Here is a 19,546-nt window from a genome sequence, read left to right as displayed (position 1 = left end):
CATCGTGTAACAATGTCATTTTTAAATTCTTTTACAGCATAAACTGGAGGGTGCCTTGTTAGCTCTGGGGCAGTTCCAGCATGCCCTGGATGAGTTGCTGACATGGCTGACACATACTGAAGACCTGCTGAATGAACAGAAACCTGTGGGTGGTGACCCCAAAGCTATTGAAATTGAACTGGCCAAACATCATGTATGTAACCAAGCAATCTGGGGTTTACCTACTGAGACTTATTTTGATCTTTTATGGCCTTGATATTAGCTGTATAGCTTTAACACTTGATATTAGTTTTAACACTTACTTTTAAGGACACAGACTGGAGACAGTGTGTATTTAAAAAACTAGATAGCCAATGCCAAGATAGTACTATTCAGGGGTCATTTTGTAGAAAAAAAGGTGGTGGAACTCATCCAGGAATTGTTATGCAGCTGCACCTACTATTCAATGGACAAGGTGGGAAGGAGGAGGTGGAACTCTCAGAAAGGTTCAGGAGCTGTGCTCCTGTGAGCTCCCGCTGAATCTGAGGCCTGATACTATTTCTTTCCTTCCTTTAAATTTCTGATTCATAAATGGCTCGGGCACTCTCACTGATTAAAAAAACGTCGTCTTCTCAAAGCAGAGCTCCAATATCCCAGTGTAATAAAAGAACTGCTGGTACAGAAAGGGTTCAGCAAACACATGCTGTTATATTCTTTGTGCTCATTCAGTCTTCCATGCACAAGAGAAAGAGAGAGAGATTGCAGAGCAGAACTTCCACTTTGATCATCCCAAACATCAATAACTTGGCAAGCAGAAGTTATTGTCATAAAAGATTATAGTTAGAAAGGAAACGTCACATCTGTTTCTCTAATAGAACTTTCACTTTTGTCAGATTGGTAGAAATTAAATTTTAAACAATGAAAAATAATAAAGCTTTCCCCCATTCCTGAGTAGTAACAGAAGCCCGGGAGTGTGCCATGATGGAAATATTTTTCAGACATTATGTTTGTGTGTGTGTGTATGAACACACAGAGATACCTACTTATTAAGTGAGATTTTTTAGGTGACTTACAACATATGTCAAAACAATGCAATATAACATAATCAATGCAGCATCCCCTCCTCCCCCTGTGCCAATATGGTGCCAACCAGAACTGAGCTCCTGTGATGCAGTTTAAAAGAATTCCTGGATGAGAGTTCTTTAACATGGTGGTACATACTCAGGGATGCACATCATGTCTAGTTTGGCCCTTAGAGCCAGGTGTTCAGTAAAGATCCTAACAACCAGGGCTTTTTTTGCAGCAGGAACTCCTTTGCATATTAGGCCACGGACCCCTGATGTAGCCAATCCTCCAAGAGTTTGCAGGGCTCTTAGTACTGTAAGCTCCGGGAGGATTGGCTACATCAGGGGTGTGTGACCTAATATGCAAAGGAGTTCCCGTGACAAAAAAAGCCCTGCTAACAACCTTTTTAAGCTGTTACAGTAGGTGGCATGAACTCCCATTTTCTATAGCACTGTAGGCATAAGGAAAGGGTGGGGTGGTGGTGCAAGTTTGCCCATGGAAAGCAGTGGAAACAAAAATTAATAATGAAAATAAACATGGGTAGTAATGAATATAATGCAAACAGAAATTTTAAACAAATATGAAAAGTGGGGGAGAATTCAAGTGTCTTGTCTGGATTACATTGTTGAGCCCATTACTGACTCCAGATGCTCAGTACTGATGACATACAGTCACCTCGTCTAAGTATGCATCATTTCCACAAAGTGAGATGCTAAATAGGGTGCAGGTTTGTTTCTAGAAAGGCTTGTCTTCATTTCGTCAGTTTGGTCTCCATATAGTGCTTGGAGAGTAGGGTGAACCACACTGTCCCAGGGATGATGCCAGTTATTGGGGGCAAAATTGGTAGTGACTTTGAGTGCTGGAAAATGTTTTTCTGGTGTGACCAAAATGCCAGCCAAGAATTGGCTGTTGTGTCTTGAAATGCCCAGTTTGTGTGAGATATTTTCCGCAATAATTTCTCTCTGGGGATATTGGGTTAGATCCAGACTAAATTTCCTATGGTAGAATGGAATTTCATGCCTCCCTATCTCGTTATTATCCACTGATCTCCATGAAATGCTGCTTCTGGGTGACCCCTAAGAAGAGGTTTTCAGTGGAGAGGAGGAAGCTGTGGAAACTTACCAGTTTAGTTTGGATCCAACCCGTTTTGTGGAAGCACTGACCATGTAAGATGGCCTATAGAGCAGGGTGGCCAAACCTGCTTAACATAAGAGCCACATAGAATAAACATTGCAAGACTTGAACATTAGATGTGGGAGGGAGAGCAGGGAGGAAGGAAGGAAGGAAAGGAAGGAAGATAGATATTTTACTTAAGCTACAGCGGTTTCTATTTTCCTATTATATTTTGTGAGGTCTTGGGTATCAGGCCCCTAGATCAGGGGTGGCCAATGGTAGCTCTCCAGATGTTTTTTGCCTAAAACTCCCATCAGCCCCAGCCACCAGCCATGCTGGCTGGGGCTGATGGGAGTTGTAGGCAAAAACATCTGGAGAGCTACCATTGGCCACCCCTCCCTTAGATCAAGCAGTTCCATAAATTGAATGTTAAAAATAGAACTCACATTGATTTCAACTACAAATATAGGTGTCCATTGTTTTCTTATTGTAGATGCTATATATGTTTTATTAAATATTTTAAATAAAGCTCCCTTGAGCCATATGGGGAAGATTCAATTCTGGCATTTGATTTTTCAACCCCTTGAGATCTCCTAGTGAAGGAGTGGTCAGGCAGTCTCACCCCTATATCAACTACTGCAATGAAATTATAAGAAAGGTATGTTTATTGATAGGGGATGAAAAAATAGGAAAGTAAAAAGTAGAGATCAAATTCCACAGTAACTTAATTCAGTTTGAAATATTAATTTATTAATTTTTAACTTTTTTCATATTTGGAACAAAACCAGCGATTGTCTTCTTTCCAAATTGGATAGAAATATTGACATTAAAATAATCATTTATTTTGTGTTAATTGCATATAAACAGTGTAACAATGGCATATCGCTGTTTTAAAAAGCTATAAAATATGGGTCTCCACCCAATTAGTGGGGCAAAAATAGTCTTCTTGAATATGTTTGAAGATTAAAACAAGCTAACAATACATTTTCATAAATCCTTAGTAAAAATTGGCCTACTTAGACTATAATGAGGATTATACAGATAGAACTCATTAAAAACATGTCATAATGTTAAGGTAATAACTTGATATTATAGTCTTGATAGCTGAAGTTCCATTCCTTTATGTATGCACATACCAGTTCTGAATATAGTCAGTAAAGTTGTACAAAAGTGAAATTGGTGAGATAGAGAGATATATCAAGTCATAATATGTTTTTAATTGCAGGTGCTGCAAAATGATGTCTTAGCTCATCAGTCCACTGTAGAAACAGTTATGAAAGCAGGAAATGATCTGATTCAGTCAAGTGCTGTTGAAGAAGCAAGCAATCTACAGAGCAAGTTGGAACTTCTCAATCAACGTTGGCAAAATGTCTGGGAGAAAACAGAAAAAAGGAAACAACAGCTGGACAGTGCTTTGATCCAGGTATGTAGGATGAATTGATCATAATAAAGACCTGTATTGATACACATTTGTACATGACCCAGCCAGCATTAAATGCTTCAAAGCCTGACTGATTCCAATGAGGGACTGCTGAGCTTATGTGCATCTGTTGGATTCTGAAATGCTTATCTTAGACTGGATTGTGTCCTTTGTGTGTTACAATAATAGCTTTCTGTTTATAGCTGATTTGTGCTGAATTATACTCTACTTCTTTTCAGCAATGTTTAATTGTATGGGTTAATTTTGTGTGGGGTTTTGGTATTCCCAAGTGCTTAATTACAGTTATAGTTGTAAACTGAGATTTAAAACATATAAGCTTCTATTTCCATTATAAGTTCTGGTGTTATAAGTTCTGCCTGTCTGTCTGTCTGTATTCAACAATGTTGCATTGTGTGTACAATAATTTTTAGTAGAACCCCCAGGGGTATTTGTGATTTATTGCATTTTCCTTTTAGATTTTTTCTAGAATTGTTATTATTAAAGTCTGATTTAATGCACCCAAGTTCAGTTGCCTCTTAGCTGATGAGGCAATTCTGAGTCCTGAAATATGTTCCAAAGCACTGTGATGTTTCACTTTAGGCTCAAGGTTACCATGGAGAAGTTGAAGATCTGCAACAATGGCTGACCGAAACTGAGCGTCAGCTTTTGGCATCAAAACCTGTTGGTGGTTTACCAGAAACTGCAAGAGAGCAGCTTAATACCCACATGGTAAGGGTCTTACTATTTGCAGATGGTCCCAATTTGGAAGCTAAACCTTTGTGGCCATTCATTGTAAAATGTTGGCAAGCTTTACATAGTAAAATGTCTGTAACATCATTAAATGAGCGAACTCCCTTGTAAATTGCCAGACTACAGAGCTGACTGAGTAGTACATTAGTACTGCTGAGCTGTCCTCTGCATTGTGTCACTTAGGGGGAAATTTGCTGTGTAATCTACTTTCCTTTTAACCCTCTTCCTTTACTGCTCTTTTATTTTATTCAAAGTAGAGAGGTTGTTTTTGTGTGCTTTAGCTTCTATACCAACAGAACTATTGTATTTTAAAAGGAAAAGATAGCCCAAAATCAAATAACTGTCCCAGTTATCCTCACTTTGTTTTTTCATGACTCATTATTATCGACCACAGTCCTGAACATTAAATCCATTAGCCACTACAGTATGACTAATGCATCCTCCAGGACATACTGAGTCCCCCCCCCCTCTTTCAGAGAAGCCCCTGCTAAACTATAAACCTTTTCTTTAACATGGTGATAGAAGGAAGAACTTCAGAAGTACAGTTGATAACAATGAATAATGATGGGTTCATGGAAATGAAACTCACATACCTCTTGGTTGTAGACTGCTGTCTCAGGATTAGAATTTCAGAACAGGGTTTGCTTGATGGAAGGTAGCATGGTCTAAGACAGAGGTGTCAAACTTGATTTTGTCCTCATTAAGAAACATGCAGCCCGGGGGCCTCCTTTAGGGAGGAAGTGGGAGCGGGAGAGCTTGTTTTGCCAGGCTTTCTCAGTCACACAGCAGAGCTACTGAGCCAAGCCTCTCTTCCTTCTTTTGGCTGAGGCTCTGCCCCCTCCTCATTCCTTGGGAAGGGAGGGAAAGTGCCAGAGCTTCCTTTGCTCATTTCATTGGATCCCACAGGAGAGATACAAAATCTTTAATTGTGTTTGTCTGTGTCCTTTATAAAGTTTATATCTCTGCTACCTGGCATATTTTAGGGCACACATGGCCCAGCGAGGTCTTGTTTATGTCAGATCTGGCCCTCATAAAAAATGAGCTGAAAGCCTCTGGTCTAAGATGTGGATCTTAGACCAGAGGCATGTGGATGTGGATCTTAGGATGGCAAATTCCAGTAGTGCACTATAAATATAAATAAAACAAAGAGTGTAGACGTCTTCATGTACTTCATTCATCCTTCTTGTTTTTCTATATGATTCTTTTTAAATCAGAGAATGTCCACAATTCCACAGCACACATCCTCCATGACTTTTGCCATACCTACACAATGGCAGATCTTTATGCACAATTTTGTATTCAAATGCATTCACCTTGTGTTTTGAAAGATGTAGCTAATTACACATTCATGTTGCACATTATAGTAAAATGTGAAACTTTTTGAGGCTAATCGTTGGAGTATAATTGTTTACATATTCATGATTTGGGTATTTTCTGTCCATGTTTAGGAACTCTGTTCTGCCTTTGAAACCAAAGAAGAAACATACAAATGCCTGATGCACAAGGGTCTACAGATGCTTGCAAGATGCCCAGAGTCTGTTGAGACAAATGTTGAGCAAGACATAAATAACCTCAAAGAAAAATGGGAATCAGTAGAGACAAAACTCAGTGAAAGAAAGGTATGTTGCAATTTACACATGAGGAAATGTTGTGAAATGTGTTTAGGGACGTGTTCGTTGGATTGTTCTAGGTGTAGAATAATATGGCATCCTTTAGTTTCACACTGTCTAAGGAATAATGATGTCACACACCAAAAATTCATATGGGAAAAGCAGATCAATAAAACATGTGGTGATAGACCAGTGACTGTATCTCCTATTGTAGTGCAGAGGTCACTACTTTAGGAGTGCATGAAGCCTTTCAAGCCCACCCAGTCTGTCATCTTGTCAGCACGAAACTGATGGTTTAATTTTATTGCTGGCATTGTGAATATAACAATTCTTTAAAGTTTCAAGTGACGAGGTCTCGACTGCATCCTCGGGGAGGACTACCTCATACTCCAGCAGAAGCATCATGCTCATGTTTAACCATAGGTTTCCATGGGACTATACATTCCTTTTAAAGAATTGTTCCAAATGTATCTAAACAGTTTATTCTGAGTTCAAACTATAATTTACATCTTGAGGCAACTGAAAAAAATGTTTGTAAAGAACAGAAATGATTCAATAAATAAAAGAAGCTATTTTTAGAAATAAACAATATTTGCACTCTCCTTTTCATGGTAATGTAAATTAATGGATCCATTTGGAGTCCTGGCTCAGGCATTTGCTGGACAAAGAGCAATTGCATAGTGAGTGAGTAGCGAGCACATCCCTTCTCATACCCCAGGCAGACTATCTACAGATGACTGCAGAATCCAATCAGGGCTTATTTCACTGTTACTTCTTTGTACTTTCAGATCAAACTGCCCTTCAGACCAAACCAAAAGGGGGGGGGGGGAGGAATCAAACAAGCAGTCCAAGATGGTTCATACCTTTTTTAAAAAATGTGATTTTGTTTCTGTTTCCCCCCTTGTGTTCATGTAGACTGCAGACACTGGGGAGATTCATTTCTGCAGGTCTTATAAACACACATCTGCAACCATGAGATTCTGGGATCCCATAAAAATAATGGCTAAATGTTGTAAAAGAGAAAAAACCAACAACCCTAATGGACAAAAAAAAAAAAAACCCTTCAAAACTCTCCTTTTGTGTGCCAAAAGTGTTTATTTGATTATTTTTGCATTAAAGGGACTGGTTTAGAAGGCATTTCAGAATAATAGATACCTCTTCAAAAACAGCATCTTACATGCTAAAAATCTTACTTTTTAGGGAGTTTTTTTAAAGCAAACCAGTGGCTAGCTTTTGAAGGGAGTTCTGTTATTTTGTTGCTGCTGTTGTTTTATGTTGTCAAATGGATCACTTTTTCCAGGATCTCTGATTCTCACAGTTCTGGAAATGCACATCCATGGGACTTAGTACATAGTCTCTATAGACACTAAGATAATATTGAGGTATGTTCTCTCTCTTTAATTCTTTGGTTCTTCTCCCTGAAGTTCTGCGAAATACAACAAAAGACCATTAGAATGAAACCACTAATTAAGAGTGGAACAATTCTTAACTGAAGCTGGAGCAGTTTGCTTTTCTGTTGTAATATCACACTTCATTCAGACACACAGTTGTAATGGAGCCAGTTTGGTGTAGTGGTTAAGTATGTGGACTTGTATCTGGGAGAACTGGGTTTGATTCCCCACTCCTCCACTTGCAGCTGCTGGAATGGCCTTGAGTCAGCCATAGTTCTTGCAAAGTAGTCCTTGAAAGGACAGCTTCTGTGAGAGCTCTCTCAGCCCCACCTACCTCACAGGGTTCTGTTGTTGGGGGAGAAGATAAAGGAGATTGTAACCCACTCTGAAACTCTGATTCAGAGAAAAGGGTGGGGTATAAATCTGCGGTCTACTCTTTTCTTCTGTGAGACTGGATGCTGGATGAGAGGGGATGCATCTGGCCCACCATACAAAGGCTCAGGGGTTATTTTGTAGAAAAATAGGTGGTGGAGCTCATCCAGGGATTATTATGCAGCTGCACATACTATTCAATGGACAATGAGGTGGAACTCTCAGAAGGAGGAGGCGGAACTCTCAGAAAGGTTCAGGCTCTTGCTGTCTTCATAAACATGTCAACTAGATCTTTGTTCAGTATCAGGAAGTAGACTTCTTTCAGTTAATTAGGATGGGAATGTTCAATCTAGTTGTCCAGACAGTTCTCTGACCCTGTTATGTATTAATTGTGACTGTTCTTCATGCAGTACTGAAGCATATGGTCCTGATTCATGCAATCATAATCAAAGCCAAAGTGCACATGTGTGTTTCTGGAATCCTTTTGAGACTCTTTTAAGCATAATCGTTTAGCATTAAAAAGCAGAGTTGTTTTTTTTTTTCAGTACACAGAAATCTGTATACGGGACTGGGCACTTTTGCCTGCTCACTCCTAGTAGATTTTTTGTCACTATCTTTTCCTGTTGAAAGCACTTTAAAATACCTTTTTAAAATCTTATTTAGGAATCCAAAGTACTGTATGTCAGAATTATCCTAGAAACAATTTAGAGGGGGAAGTTGTCCTCTTCCAATAAATGGTTAACACTGTAAAAATTGTTTCATTCCCCATAAACTGTCCACAACAACTAAAGTACAGCATGTTCTTGCAGATCAAACTGGAAGAAGCCCTCAGTCTGGCAATGGAGTTCCATAACTCACTGCAAGACTTTATCAACTGGCTTACTCAAGCTGAGCAAACCTTAACAGCAGCTTCTCGGCCAAGTCTTATTTTGGACACTGTCTTATTTCAAGTTGATGAGCACAAGGTATGTAAAGAAACAGCAGTGGAGGTGTAACACTCTCCTTCCCACTTCTTGCAAGGCACTCGTATAAACGTTTTAAGCAACTCAGGAACACCAAAATCCAATTAACATTTTACAGCTTTATAAATGACATTTTATAGTTTCTCTAGCTAATAAAGTAGATAAGCCAGCACATCATTTATTTTATATGTGTGTAACTATGGATCTTTACAAATGTCAACTTCCTTTTGGAAGGTTTTTGCTACAGAAGTGAATGCCCACCGTGACCAGATTATAGAATTGGACAAAACTGGAACACATCTGAAATACTTCAGCCAGAAACAGGATGTTGTCCTCATTAAGAATCTTCTGATCAGTGTCCAAAGTAGATGGGAAAAGGTAGTCCAGCGCTTAGTGGAGAGAGGAAGAGCTTTGGATGATGCAAGGAAACGAGCCAAACAGGTAATGTGGCAAATGTAGCACACCTGTTAACTAAAGCTGCATTTTTTAAACAGATAGTACTTTCCAAGTATTTTAAAGGACACTGAAGTTTTAATAACAAGGAGTTTGGTTGGTTATAGCCAGAGAAGCTATTTTTACAGTTCCATTACACCATGAGGGACTTTCATCTAGAAGGTGGAATTATGACTTATCTCTGACTTGCAAAATAAGTTATACTCCTTTTAGTTGTTATAATTACTTAACAAACATCTTTTCTATAGTAAGCTCCCCTTTGCTCATTGGCCTAATGCTCTTTTCGTTATGTTGATACCTTGATGAATGCTGAGGGAGATTTTACAATCAAATTTTAGTTCTCTCCCATTGGGCTGCCTTTCAAATCAAAACTCCAGATTTAAAATTTGTGAAATCTGATGATCAGCAGTCCAAAATGAGTTCATACTTCTGGGTGTTTTTATTCTTTCCTGTGTGTTTGATTTTTTAAAACCAGCCTCAATGTAGATGGCAAACACTGGAGGAAATGATTTCTTTAAAGGCCTATACGTTGACAGCAGGGCTTTTTTTTTTAGCAGGAATGCACAGGAATGCAGTCCCAGTTGGTTTAGTGTCAGGGGTGTGGCCTAATATGCAAATGAGCTCCTGTTGAGCCTTTTCTACCAAAAAAAGCCCTGGAAACCAGAAATATAAAAATGGCAGTGGCCTGTCTGTGTGTACTCTCTTTGGTGGCTCCTACATCGTGGAACAGTCTACTTGAGTCTATTAGGAAGGCCCTCACAGGACTTCCGGGGTTGGAAAATGCCGAGCTGAACTGCTTCTCAGAAGGGGGAGCAGGCTGGGACTTCTGTTCGGGGTAGTGAAAGGCAATTTAATGCCTACTGCCTACTTTTCTCAGTCAGAGATTAGTCCAAAATATGCACAGGAAACTTTGAGGAGATTTACTTTGGCTAAAAGGGAGTCCCGGGGGGAAGGGCTGCTTTGAGGCTTTGAAAAGTCTCTGGAGATGAGTTGCATTTTCATCATCTGCAGAGGTTTCCAGAGTCATTTCTTTGACTTAAGCTCTACAGGATCCTAATCTTCTTTGATTCTACTAAACATCTAAAGTTATGCAAGACCGGTGTTGATCTGGATAACTACAGAAAAGGTACAGATCGCTATCTTTCATTCAGGGACTAATTAAAATTAAACAAAATAAAATCAGAAGGTGGGAAATTGAAATCTAGAAAGCTTGGAGGGAGAAGGGGCAAAATTTGGACTGTGTAAAATTAAAGGACAGTGTTAAAAAGTGAGAAGGAATTTATTGTTTGGTCTACTTGCGGTTTCTGAGAAAAAGCCCCATCGTCATAGAATTGCAGACTCCACAGACAACACAGGAAATACGTCAAGTATCGTGAGATCTCTCTACCAGCGAAAACGGGATTTGGTGGCAAGCAAAGCAGGAAGTATTGGGTAAAAAAGGGAAATCATTGAAGAAGTCAGCCTACTCTAGGACTGAAATATCATAGAAAAACATCGGCAGCCATTGCAAGGAGGTCAAAGTTTAAATAATTATTTTTAAAGTGTTCGGGACATTAAAAATTGGTGGAGCCGGTAGAGGTGACAACTATAAGGTAAATACTATTGGACATTATTGCTAAAAGTTATTTTAGAAGCCTCTAGAGGAAAAGAAAATTTTTTTTTAAAGAGAGGCAGAAAGTCGCGAAAGAGAGTTTGTAGATCAAGAAGGAATAAAAAGAGAATTTTTCAAGTATGATACCAAATTATTTAAAGGTGTTAACGTAAAGAAAGAAAAGATGGAAGCATATCTACAAAATATTAAAATAGCACCCTTAACAGAAAGCATGGAAAAAGTCTTGAATGATCCAATTGAAAAAATAGAAATTGAAGCAGCAATTAATGCAATGAAAAATGGAAAGGCACCTGGGCCAGATGGATATACAGCTAAATTTTTTAAAACCTTCAAAGAGGAATTAATACCGAAACTTCAGAAATTGATGAACATTATAAGAATAAAGGGGAAAATACCAAATACATGGAAGGAAGCTGCTATTTCGTTGATTCCAAAAGAAGATAGAGACGTCACGAATGTAATGCCTACAGACCAATCTCATTATTAAACAATGACTATAAAATATATACAAGAATCTTGGCAGAACGGCTTAAACAATATTTGATAAATTTTATAAAGGAGGAACAAGCGGGATTTCTTCCCAAAAGGCAAATAAGAAACAATATTAGAACGGTTGTAAATATTGTGGAATATTATGAAAGACATCCAGAAAAAGAAGTTGCATTATTCTTTGCAGATGCAGAAAAAGCATTTGATAATTTAAATTGGGACTTTATGTTTGCAGTAATGGAGAAAATGAAATTGGGGGAAAACTTTATAAGGATGATAAAAGCAATATATACTGAACAACGTGCAAGGTTATGCATAAATGCAGATCTTACAGAAGATATGATAATTAGCAAAGGTACAAGCCAAGGCTGTCCGCTTTCCCCATTGTTGTTTATAATGACGCTTGAAATTCTATTGATGCAAATCCAAGAAGACAAAAAAATAGAAGGATTAAAAGTAAAAGGATTTACTTATAAATATAGGGCATTTACAGATGATATTATATTTATAAATGAAAATTCCATACAAGTAACACCTTTGTTGCTAGTTAAAATACAAGAATATGGAGAAATGGTGGGACTTTATATTAAAAAAGAAAAATCAAAACTTCTATGTAAAAATATGCAAGTAAGTAAACAAAAGAAACATGCAGAAGCTAACGGGATGTGAAGTTTCTTCTAAGGTAAAATATTTGGGTGTGGAGATAACAATGAAAAATATTGACTTGTTTAAAAACAACTATGAGAAGCTATGGCATAAAATGGATGAAAACATGATAAAATAGAACAAACTTAATTTGTCATTGCTTGGCAGAATAGCTGCAATGAAAATGAACATTTTACCAAGAATAATGTATTTGTTTCAAACTATTCCGATTGTGAAAGATAGCAAACAATTTAATAAATGGCAAAGGAAAATTTCAGAGTTTGTGTTGGTTGGGAAGAAACCAAGGATTAAAATGAAAATTCTAACAGATGCAAAAGAAAGAGGAGGATTCCAATTACCAGACTTAAAATTATACCGTGAAGCAGTATATTTGGTGTGGTTAAAAGAATGGGTGATGTTATTAAATAAAAAACTCTTAGAGTTGGAAGGTCATGGAAATAAATTTGGCTGGCATGATTATATGTATTATGGGGGAAAAAAGATGGATGGCTTTTTTTCTCACCATTATATAAGAAACAATTTGTTAAATACGTGGATGAAATATAAGAAATATGGAGATGAGAGAAAGCCGTTATGGATAGTGCCAGCAGCAGTAATAAAAATATCAGCTGAGATGGGTGAAGAAAAGTGGTTGTCATATAATCAACTATTAAAAATGCAAAGTGGTAAAATAGAGTTGAAAACTGCTGAAGAGCTGAATAACAAATATGATTGGTTTCAAATGCAACAAATAAAGAGTTTGGTGGAAAATGATATTAAAACTGAAGGAATAAGAAAAGAGCAAACAGAAATGGAAAAAGTTCTGCTTGGAGACAATGAAAAATTAATTTCAAAACTATATAAATTACTCTTAAAATGGTCTACGGAAGATGAAGTAGTAAAATCTCAAATGATTAAGTGGGCAATTAATGTAAATAAAGAAATACAGATGGAAACTTGGGAATATTTGTGGATGAACTCTATAAAACTTTCGACATGTCATAGTATTAAAGAGAACTGTTTTAAAATCATATATAGATGGTGTATGACTCCTAAAAAGTTGGCAAAGATGAACAATAAGATGCCAGGCAGATGTTGGAAATGTGAAAAACATGAAGGTTCTTTCTACCATATGTGGTGGACTTGTGAAAGAGCAAAACAGTATTGGCAGATGATTCAACAAGAAATTTCTAGGATCTTGGGATATGAATTTAAGAAAGTTGCAGAGACTTTTCTGTTGGGATTACAAATGGAAAAATTTCCAAAAGAAGATAGAACTATAATTTGGTACTTGCTTTCAGTTGCTAGGACATTGTACGCGCAGTTGCGGAAGCAAGAAAAAATACCAGAGAAATGGGATTGGATTGTAAAAGTTATGACATGGAGTGAAATGGACAAATTAACAAGAACTTTAAAAGACTATAATTTAGAAAATTTTAAGATGGAGTGGAAAAAGTTTAGAAGATATGTAGAAAAAGAGTGGAAAGTAAAAGGACATTGGGCGATTTTTGATAATGATTAAGTAACAGAAGGAAGAAGGACATTTAATTTTTGTTTTTATTAGTTAAGGGTACCTTTAAATATTCGTATTTCAAGTAAATAACACCGGCGGGGGTCAAGTAATAGGGGGAGGGGTGGTTGGAAAGTAATATATGGGATAGATAAAAAGAAGTTATTAATGATTTAAGAAATGGATATTGTTACCATATGTTACTAAATAAAATTGTTTTAACACACACACAAAAAAGTATTAGGAAGGCCCCTACACTTCTTTCATTTTGCAAAATGTGGAAAACAGAATGTTCAGAAGGGTATTCTTGTAGGAAGATCAAAAGCTGCTGTGTAATGTTTTGTCTCAGGAGGTTGCTTCTATTAGGGATACTTTCCTATGCTGTTTGTCCTGTTGCCTTAAACATGTCTTTGCATGTGTTATGCTGTCATCTACACGCCCCCCTCCTCCGGCCGTTCTACAATCTGAACTCAACTTCATTATTTTGTCTTACTAGGAATCTTTGTTGTTAGATTCAATTGTTATCGTATCATAATCTGCTCACTGATTGACTGCTTGTCACAGCCCTGGGCACCCTACTTCTGCGGGGAGAGAATGGACAGAGTAGGGGCAAAGCCCTAAGGAAGCCCAGTTGCAGAGCTGAAGGAAGAACCAGTTAGGCCTGCAAAGCAATGGAGGAGGAGGGGGAAGGCCAGCTCTATATTGGGCAAAGACCTCTGGGGTGAATGCCTCCTTGAGAGATAGGGCCTGCTAAGAAGTAGGAACATTGAAGCAGAAACTAAGAGTGACCCACTGAAAGAAGTGGAGGAGGCAGCTTGACCGTAGTTTCAGAGGGAGCTGTGGGCTGAGAGGCTTGGGGCATTTGCAGGCTTGAGAGTACCAAGACTCCTGGGGCCTTGGAAAGCAGCATCCCTGGACCCCAGGGAAGCCATGAGGAATTTTTCTATGTGATCTAGGCCTGTGTACAAAGGGTGAAACAGCCAGAATTGGAGCTTAATGAACTAGCGAACTGGCTGGGCTACAGGGGGTGGTTAGCCCTTGCTACTGACCCTATAGAGAAACCAAGCAAGTAAAGTATGGTCTTCATAGTTCTGGTACATTGACTCATCTTTGGCAGGAAGGAAAGAAGATGGTCCCTCCCCAGGAGCATGCAATCCCTAGATCTTGTAGCTTCACCCGGACGTTGTTATATTTTGGAACCACTTACTGATTGACTTAAAAGTTGCTTTTTAATTATACTTGGGTCCCATTGAGAAAGTGAACTTTAAATGATAATCACGATGATTATGGATAATAATAAAGAAAATAGAAGGAAAAAAACCTTCAAAGCTATCCTTTTGTGTGCCTTTTGACACACCAAGGTCTGGTTTTCAAGGGGTTTTAATTTGTTTGTTCCTGTATTATACAAGTGCTTCTCTGGTGTTAGGAGGAATTTCCCTTAATATTCAACCTTTGCATACCATTATTGTTACATTTTTTAGCAGACTAGGGGTTAAGTTTGTTGTTGCTTTAATGCTACAACTCAAGAGTGTGTGTTTTTCCAGGACCCCCATTTCTTGATATTGTAAAACACAGTGTCATGGGACACCAGGGGAACAGGGAAGAGCATTCCCTCTTTAATCCTTAGGTTCTACTCCTCAAAGTTTTGTGAAGTTTGATGAAAAATTGAGTAAGCAAAACCCCTGGATTAAAAGTGGGGGGAAGCTGGAGGAATCTCCCATGTCTGTTATCTGATCTCCTGGACATTTCTTGTAGGCTGAATTGGGATGGGGCCCATTGTTCTCAAAGTGTAATGTACATTCAGGACCAAATCATAATATAAAGATGGTAATGTCTAAAAGAAATGTACTTGCCATACATAAATTCATGACTTTGAATAACATTCCTTTATATTTAATATATTTGATTACACGTGGAATGCTTGGATGCTTGCTTATAAAGGTATGCGATTGAAAATTTCACTCTCCTACAGTTTTATGAAGCCTGGAACAAACTTACGGAGTGGCTGGATGATTCGGAAAAGGCTTTAGATTCAGAGCTTGAAATTGCAAATGATCCTGATAAAATTAAGATGCAGCTTACCCAGCATAAGGTGAGTCACCCTTAATGGAATGTTAAAAGATGGTCCAACTTCAGTCACCGGAGCACTGTATAATTAGCAGGGAGGGAGATTTATTGGCTTCTGTAGGCTGGAATGTTTGTCACCATCAAATTCAAACCTTGGCTGAGTTCCATATAGGCAAGTAAATAGAAGCTGGGAAGTTCTCTGTGGGGTCTGTTCTCCTCCACCACCACCACCAAGACAAAGGATAGGGAAAGCACAGCAATAATTATATAAACTGTGGGGAAATGTCCATTAAAAGCGTGATTAAAAACTTTCGATCAGAGATTCTGCAATCATCTTGACTGACAGGATTTAATCACACCTTTTTTTTCGTTTTTATTTCTAGGACATTACAAATATGGCCATTTTTTGTTTCATTCTTTTGAAATACGAAATTTCAGTTTCATAATCACCCCTTTATTTAGTAAAAGAGTAATAATCGTTGTTGTTTATTGTTTGAAAGGAATTAGCAACAGAGCTGTCATCAACAAAAGTTAATCTTGCAACAGGAACGGATAATCTTCCTATTCAGAGTTCGCAGCTGCAAAGCTCCTCTCAGTAAATCTCATTATAGGCAGATGAAAAATAACCTTTAACCCTTGCACCTTTATATCTCCAGGGAAAAGGTCACCAATGTGAATAGAGACAATCCATTTTATAGTTCTGTTCAGCAAAGCTGCCTTCATTCTGAACTGCAGCAATTGCTGTTGCGTTGGTCTGCCTGCTGTTCTCACCATGCTGGTCATCAGTCTTCCTAGCATATCATCTTCTGTGGGTTTTTTAAAATCTCTTTTCAGCCCTTGTTTGCTTTACATAAGAAAATAAAGCTTTGCTTTCTACCCTGATTATTGATATGAACTTCAAGTCCTTTATTGTTGCAATACTGACAGATGGTCATCCAAACTATACTGCATTTTACTGGGTTCAAATGTCAAAAATGTGACAGAGGATGTTAAAGCTTGGTTTGCCTTGTGTCTAGTGGATGGTACAGTAGATTCTTCTGCCCACTCCTCAGCTAACTCCATTAGTTGCCCTCAAGTTTCTAAATATCACTAAAGTTAGATAATTGAAGTGGCTTTCTGGAAGAATTTTGAAGATCATTCTAGGAGTTTAGAGTGTCTCTCAACTTCCTCTTTCACCAAGTCAATTCTTCCATGGGCCAGATCGATTATCTCTTAGAAGCCAGTCATATCCACTAGTGAGGTTGTCAGGAAACATTTGCAATAGCAGATGTGTCGATGGATTTCCTTAGGACTGGTGCTGTGTATGCCAATGGGTAGCCAGAACAGTTCACAGCTTCAACTGACCCAGAAGTGGTGAGCATGGTTCTGTGTCTGAGATATTGAGGGCAATATCCCTATTTTTGGTCCAAGTGGGTTCAGCAGGGTAGCAATAAAGAAGTCTTCACTTATCCTGGTAGGAAAAACAAGAATTTAAAGCATCCTCAATAAGGTATTCCACACCTGAATTTCTGGAATTTGCTGAGGCCATTAATGAGACTCATAGGATGGGATAGGCCATCTAACCCCCTGCTCAGTGCAGGAATTTCCAAGCTAGAGCTTTCTGTTGCCTGAAAACCTCCAGCAAGGGACAGCCCACAACCTTGAAACTAGCCTGTGGAGATTGTCTGGAGCTCAGCTTTGTTCATAGGTGAAACATTCCTGATTAGGGTCCAACTCAAGAAATATCTGGGGACTTTGGGGGTGGAGCCAAGAGCAAGGGTGTGACAAGCACAACTTAACTCTGAGGGGAGTTCTGGCAATCACATTTAAAGGGACCACATACCTTCTAAATTCCTTCCTTTCGTTTGGAATAATGAAGTATAGAGGCACCTTCTTTTGGGGTTCATAGAATTGGACCTCCTGGTCCAATCGTTTTGAAACTTGGGTGGTGTTTTGAGGAGAGGCACTGGATGATATGTTGAAATTTGATGCCTCTACCTCAAAAAAACAGTCCCCCAGAGCCCCAGATCACCCATGGATCAATTCTCCATTATACCTTATGGGAACCAGTCTCCATAGGGTATAATGGATTACCCAGAAGACATTTCCCTTTCCCTCCCCCACTTTCTGATGACCCTGAAGTGGAGGGAGAGCCTCCAAACCAAGGGATCCCCTCCCCCCAACTGGGGATTGACAACCCTATGATATTGCTTTGAGAAGAGTCATTTCCTGCTTTCTTGCCAGACATTCCTCTATAGACTGAGTGTTCAACCTTTGGTGCACTGGAGCAGGCATCATCCATTCTTCTCCCTTAGTAAATGAAACAGAGCCTGCAGGAAGAGAAGTTTTTTTCCTCTGACTTCCCATCCATCCATTATTCGTTGCCTGCTTTTAGATGAAGGTTTGCAGGACTTCTCCACCAAGACCAAAATATTTGGGGACAACCTTTGAAGTGGCTATATAGATAAACCCTAATAATGTTGCATTGGAGTTACAGTGGTTTAACCGTTAATTGAAATGATTATTTAGCTCAGATGTTTAGCATAGCTCCAAGAAGCAAACTCCAGAATTTAAAAATGGTCACATGCTTAACTAATTTAACCCACTAAAAAGTATCAGCCTATCTCTTATTCTCGTATATTAACAATAACAAAATGGTCTCCCAAAATCCAAGCTAATCCCCTTTTTGGGATGTTTACATACTGTATGGTTTGTATTGCTGCATGCTTTGTTTCAATTCTTCCTTTTATAAATAAATCTTTAAACCACTGTTGGAGATTTTAGTGGTTTTATTTTCTTAGACTGTGGTAACAACAAACGAAGCAGCATGTGATATGCTGAATAACTTGGCTTTGTGCTTTGCCAACTTGTCACTGCCAAAAATAGGAAGAAACCAAGATAAAAATGCTCTCTGTTTCATATTTGGTACATGTTGCCAAAGGCTCAGGGGAATATTCATTGCTATTTTATCTGTTTGTTTGTTTGTTATTCTACAGTTACATTTAGAAGTCAGAGTCAGTTGATCTTTGCGTCTACTCAGCTTTTGTTTTTGCTTTTTTAAGGGATAGTAGTTACCTATTGACCTGACCATCTATTTATTTATTTTTAAGGAATGGGTATCAGCAAAATGCTCCCCAGCAGGTTTTAAAATGCAACAAACAAAACATCATAAACACTGCAAATAGTCACAGAAAGCTTGCTGAATACAGTTATAGAATAGTTATACTGGTATTGTCTTGTATGTTTGTTTTAACCTTTTTATTTGATCAACTGATTAACACATAGAACTCAAAAAAGGTGTTACAATTGTAGCAGAAAATGAGAAAATTTCATTTTACCGTTTTTCAACTTGTACTTTGAAATTTCAATAAAAACGTTATTTTTTTTTAAAAAAAAGAAAGAAAATAATTATTCACCTGAAAAGGTTAGCTTTATGGCTTGATTATGCTAGGGATGATGGCTTGTTCTAGCTCCTTCCATTTTAGGGTTTTACTCCTCTCCACTGTACCTGTGTCGTATCTTTCATAAATGCAGTGCTGATAGGATAGCTGTGTTTGATCAGTGGGTTTTAATGCCTTGTGAGTTTTGTTCTTGAATATTTGGACATTATGGAAAAATTAAATATTGTGTCTTCTACAATTATGTTATGCTGTCTTACAAAAGCATATTAGTTCTACAGCTGGATGTCTTAACAAATCCCTGTCACATTGGAAAAAGCACCACCAAAACATGCAGGCATTTTAAACTTTTTATATTGCATGATCCATAAAGTCCCATTGTTTGCTACTACAATAGTGTAAGCATGCGCTTTTCTCCCATGGAAATCAGCATGTCTTGAAAATTCTCTTTGGCTGGATTGTGTCCACAGTTTAGTTAGCATTATAGTTTTGTCTGAATCTGAGACAGTGTGATTTTTCCCTCTTGAAGTCTAAAGCTATATAATGTTAGTGTCCTACCTTGGAAAAAGAAAAGAAAAACAAGAAGCATAGAATTAAAATCGATCAATATGGTTTACATCATTTTGTGTTTGTGGACTGAGTGCTACCCACGAATCCTTAGGAGATTTGGAAAAATGCAAGAAATGTAGTTGTTCAAATACAGGGAGTTTGACTCCTGGATTATAAATTAT

The 19,546-nt window shown here is 38.1% G+C and overlaps 1 protein-coding gene across 25 annotated transcripts in view; it reads left to right on the top strand.

The window, feature by feature from the left end:
- DST (dystonin) overlaps positions 1-19,546 on the top strand; it is a 489,979-nt gene that overhangs the window by 429,764 nt on the left and 40,669 nt on the right. For all 25 annotated transcript variants that reach the window (XM_060235329.1, XM_060235262.1, XM_060235226.1 and 22 more), the window contains 7 exons: positions 38-193; positions 3,383-3,580; positions 4,178-4,306; positions 5,776-5,946; positions 8,510-8,665; positions 8,897-9,103; positions 15,344-15,463. In XM_060235329.1, coding sequence (XP_060091312.1) covers positions 38-193; positions 3,383-3,580; positions 4,178-4,306; positions 5,776-5,946; positions 8,510-8,665; positions 8,897-9,103; positions 15,344-15,463 — 1,137 coding nt within the window. The remainder of the gene's footprint in view (positions 1-37; positions 194-3,382; positions 3,581-4,177; positions 4,307-5,775; positions 5,947-8,509; positions 8,666-8,896; positions 9,104-15,343; positions 15,464-19,546) is intronic.

This window comes from Heteronotia binoei, chromosome 1 (genome assembly GCF_032191835.1).
Source record: "Heteronotia binoei isolate CCM8104 ecotype False Entrance Well chromosome 1, APGP_CSIRO_Hbin_v1, whole genome shotgun sequence".
NCBI lineage: Eukaryota > Metazoa > Chordata > Lepidosauria > Squamata > Gekkonidae > Heteronotia > Heteronotia binoei.
This window is presented reverse-complemented; position numbering and strand designations above follow the sequence as displayed.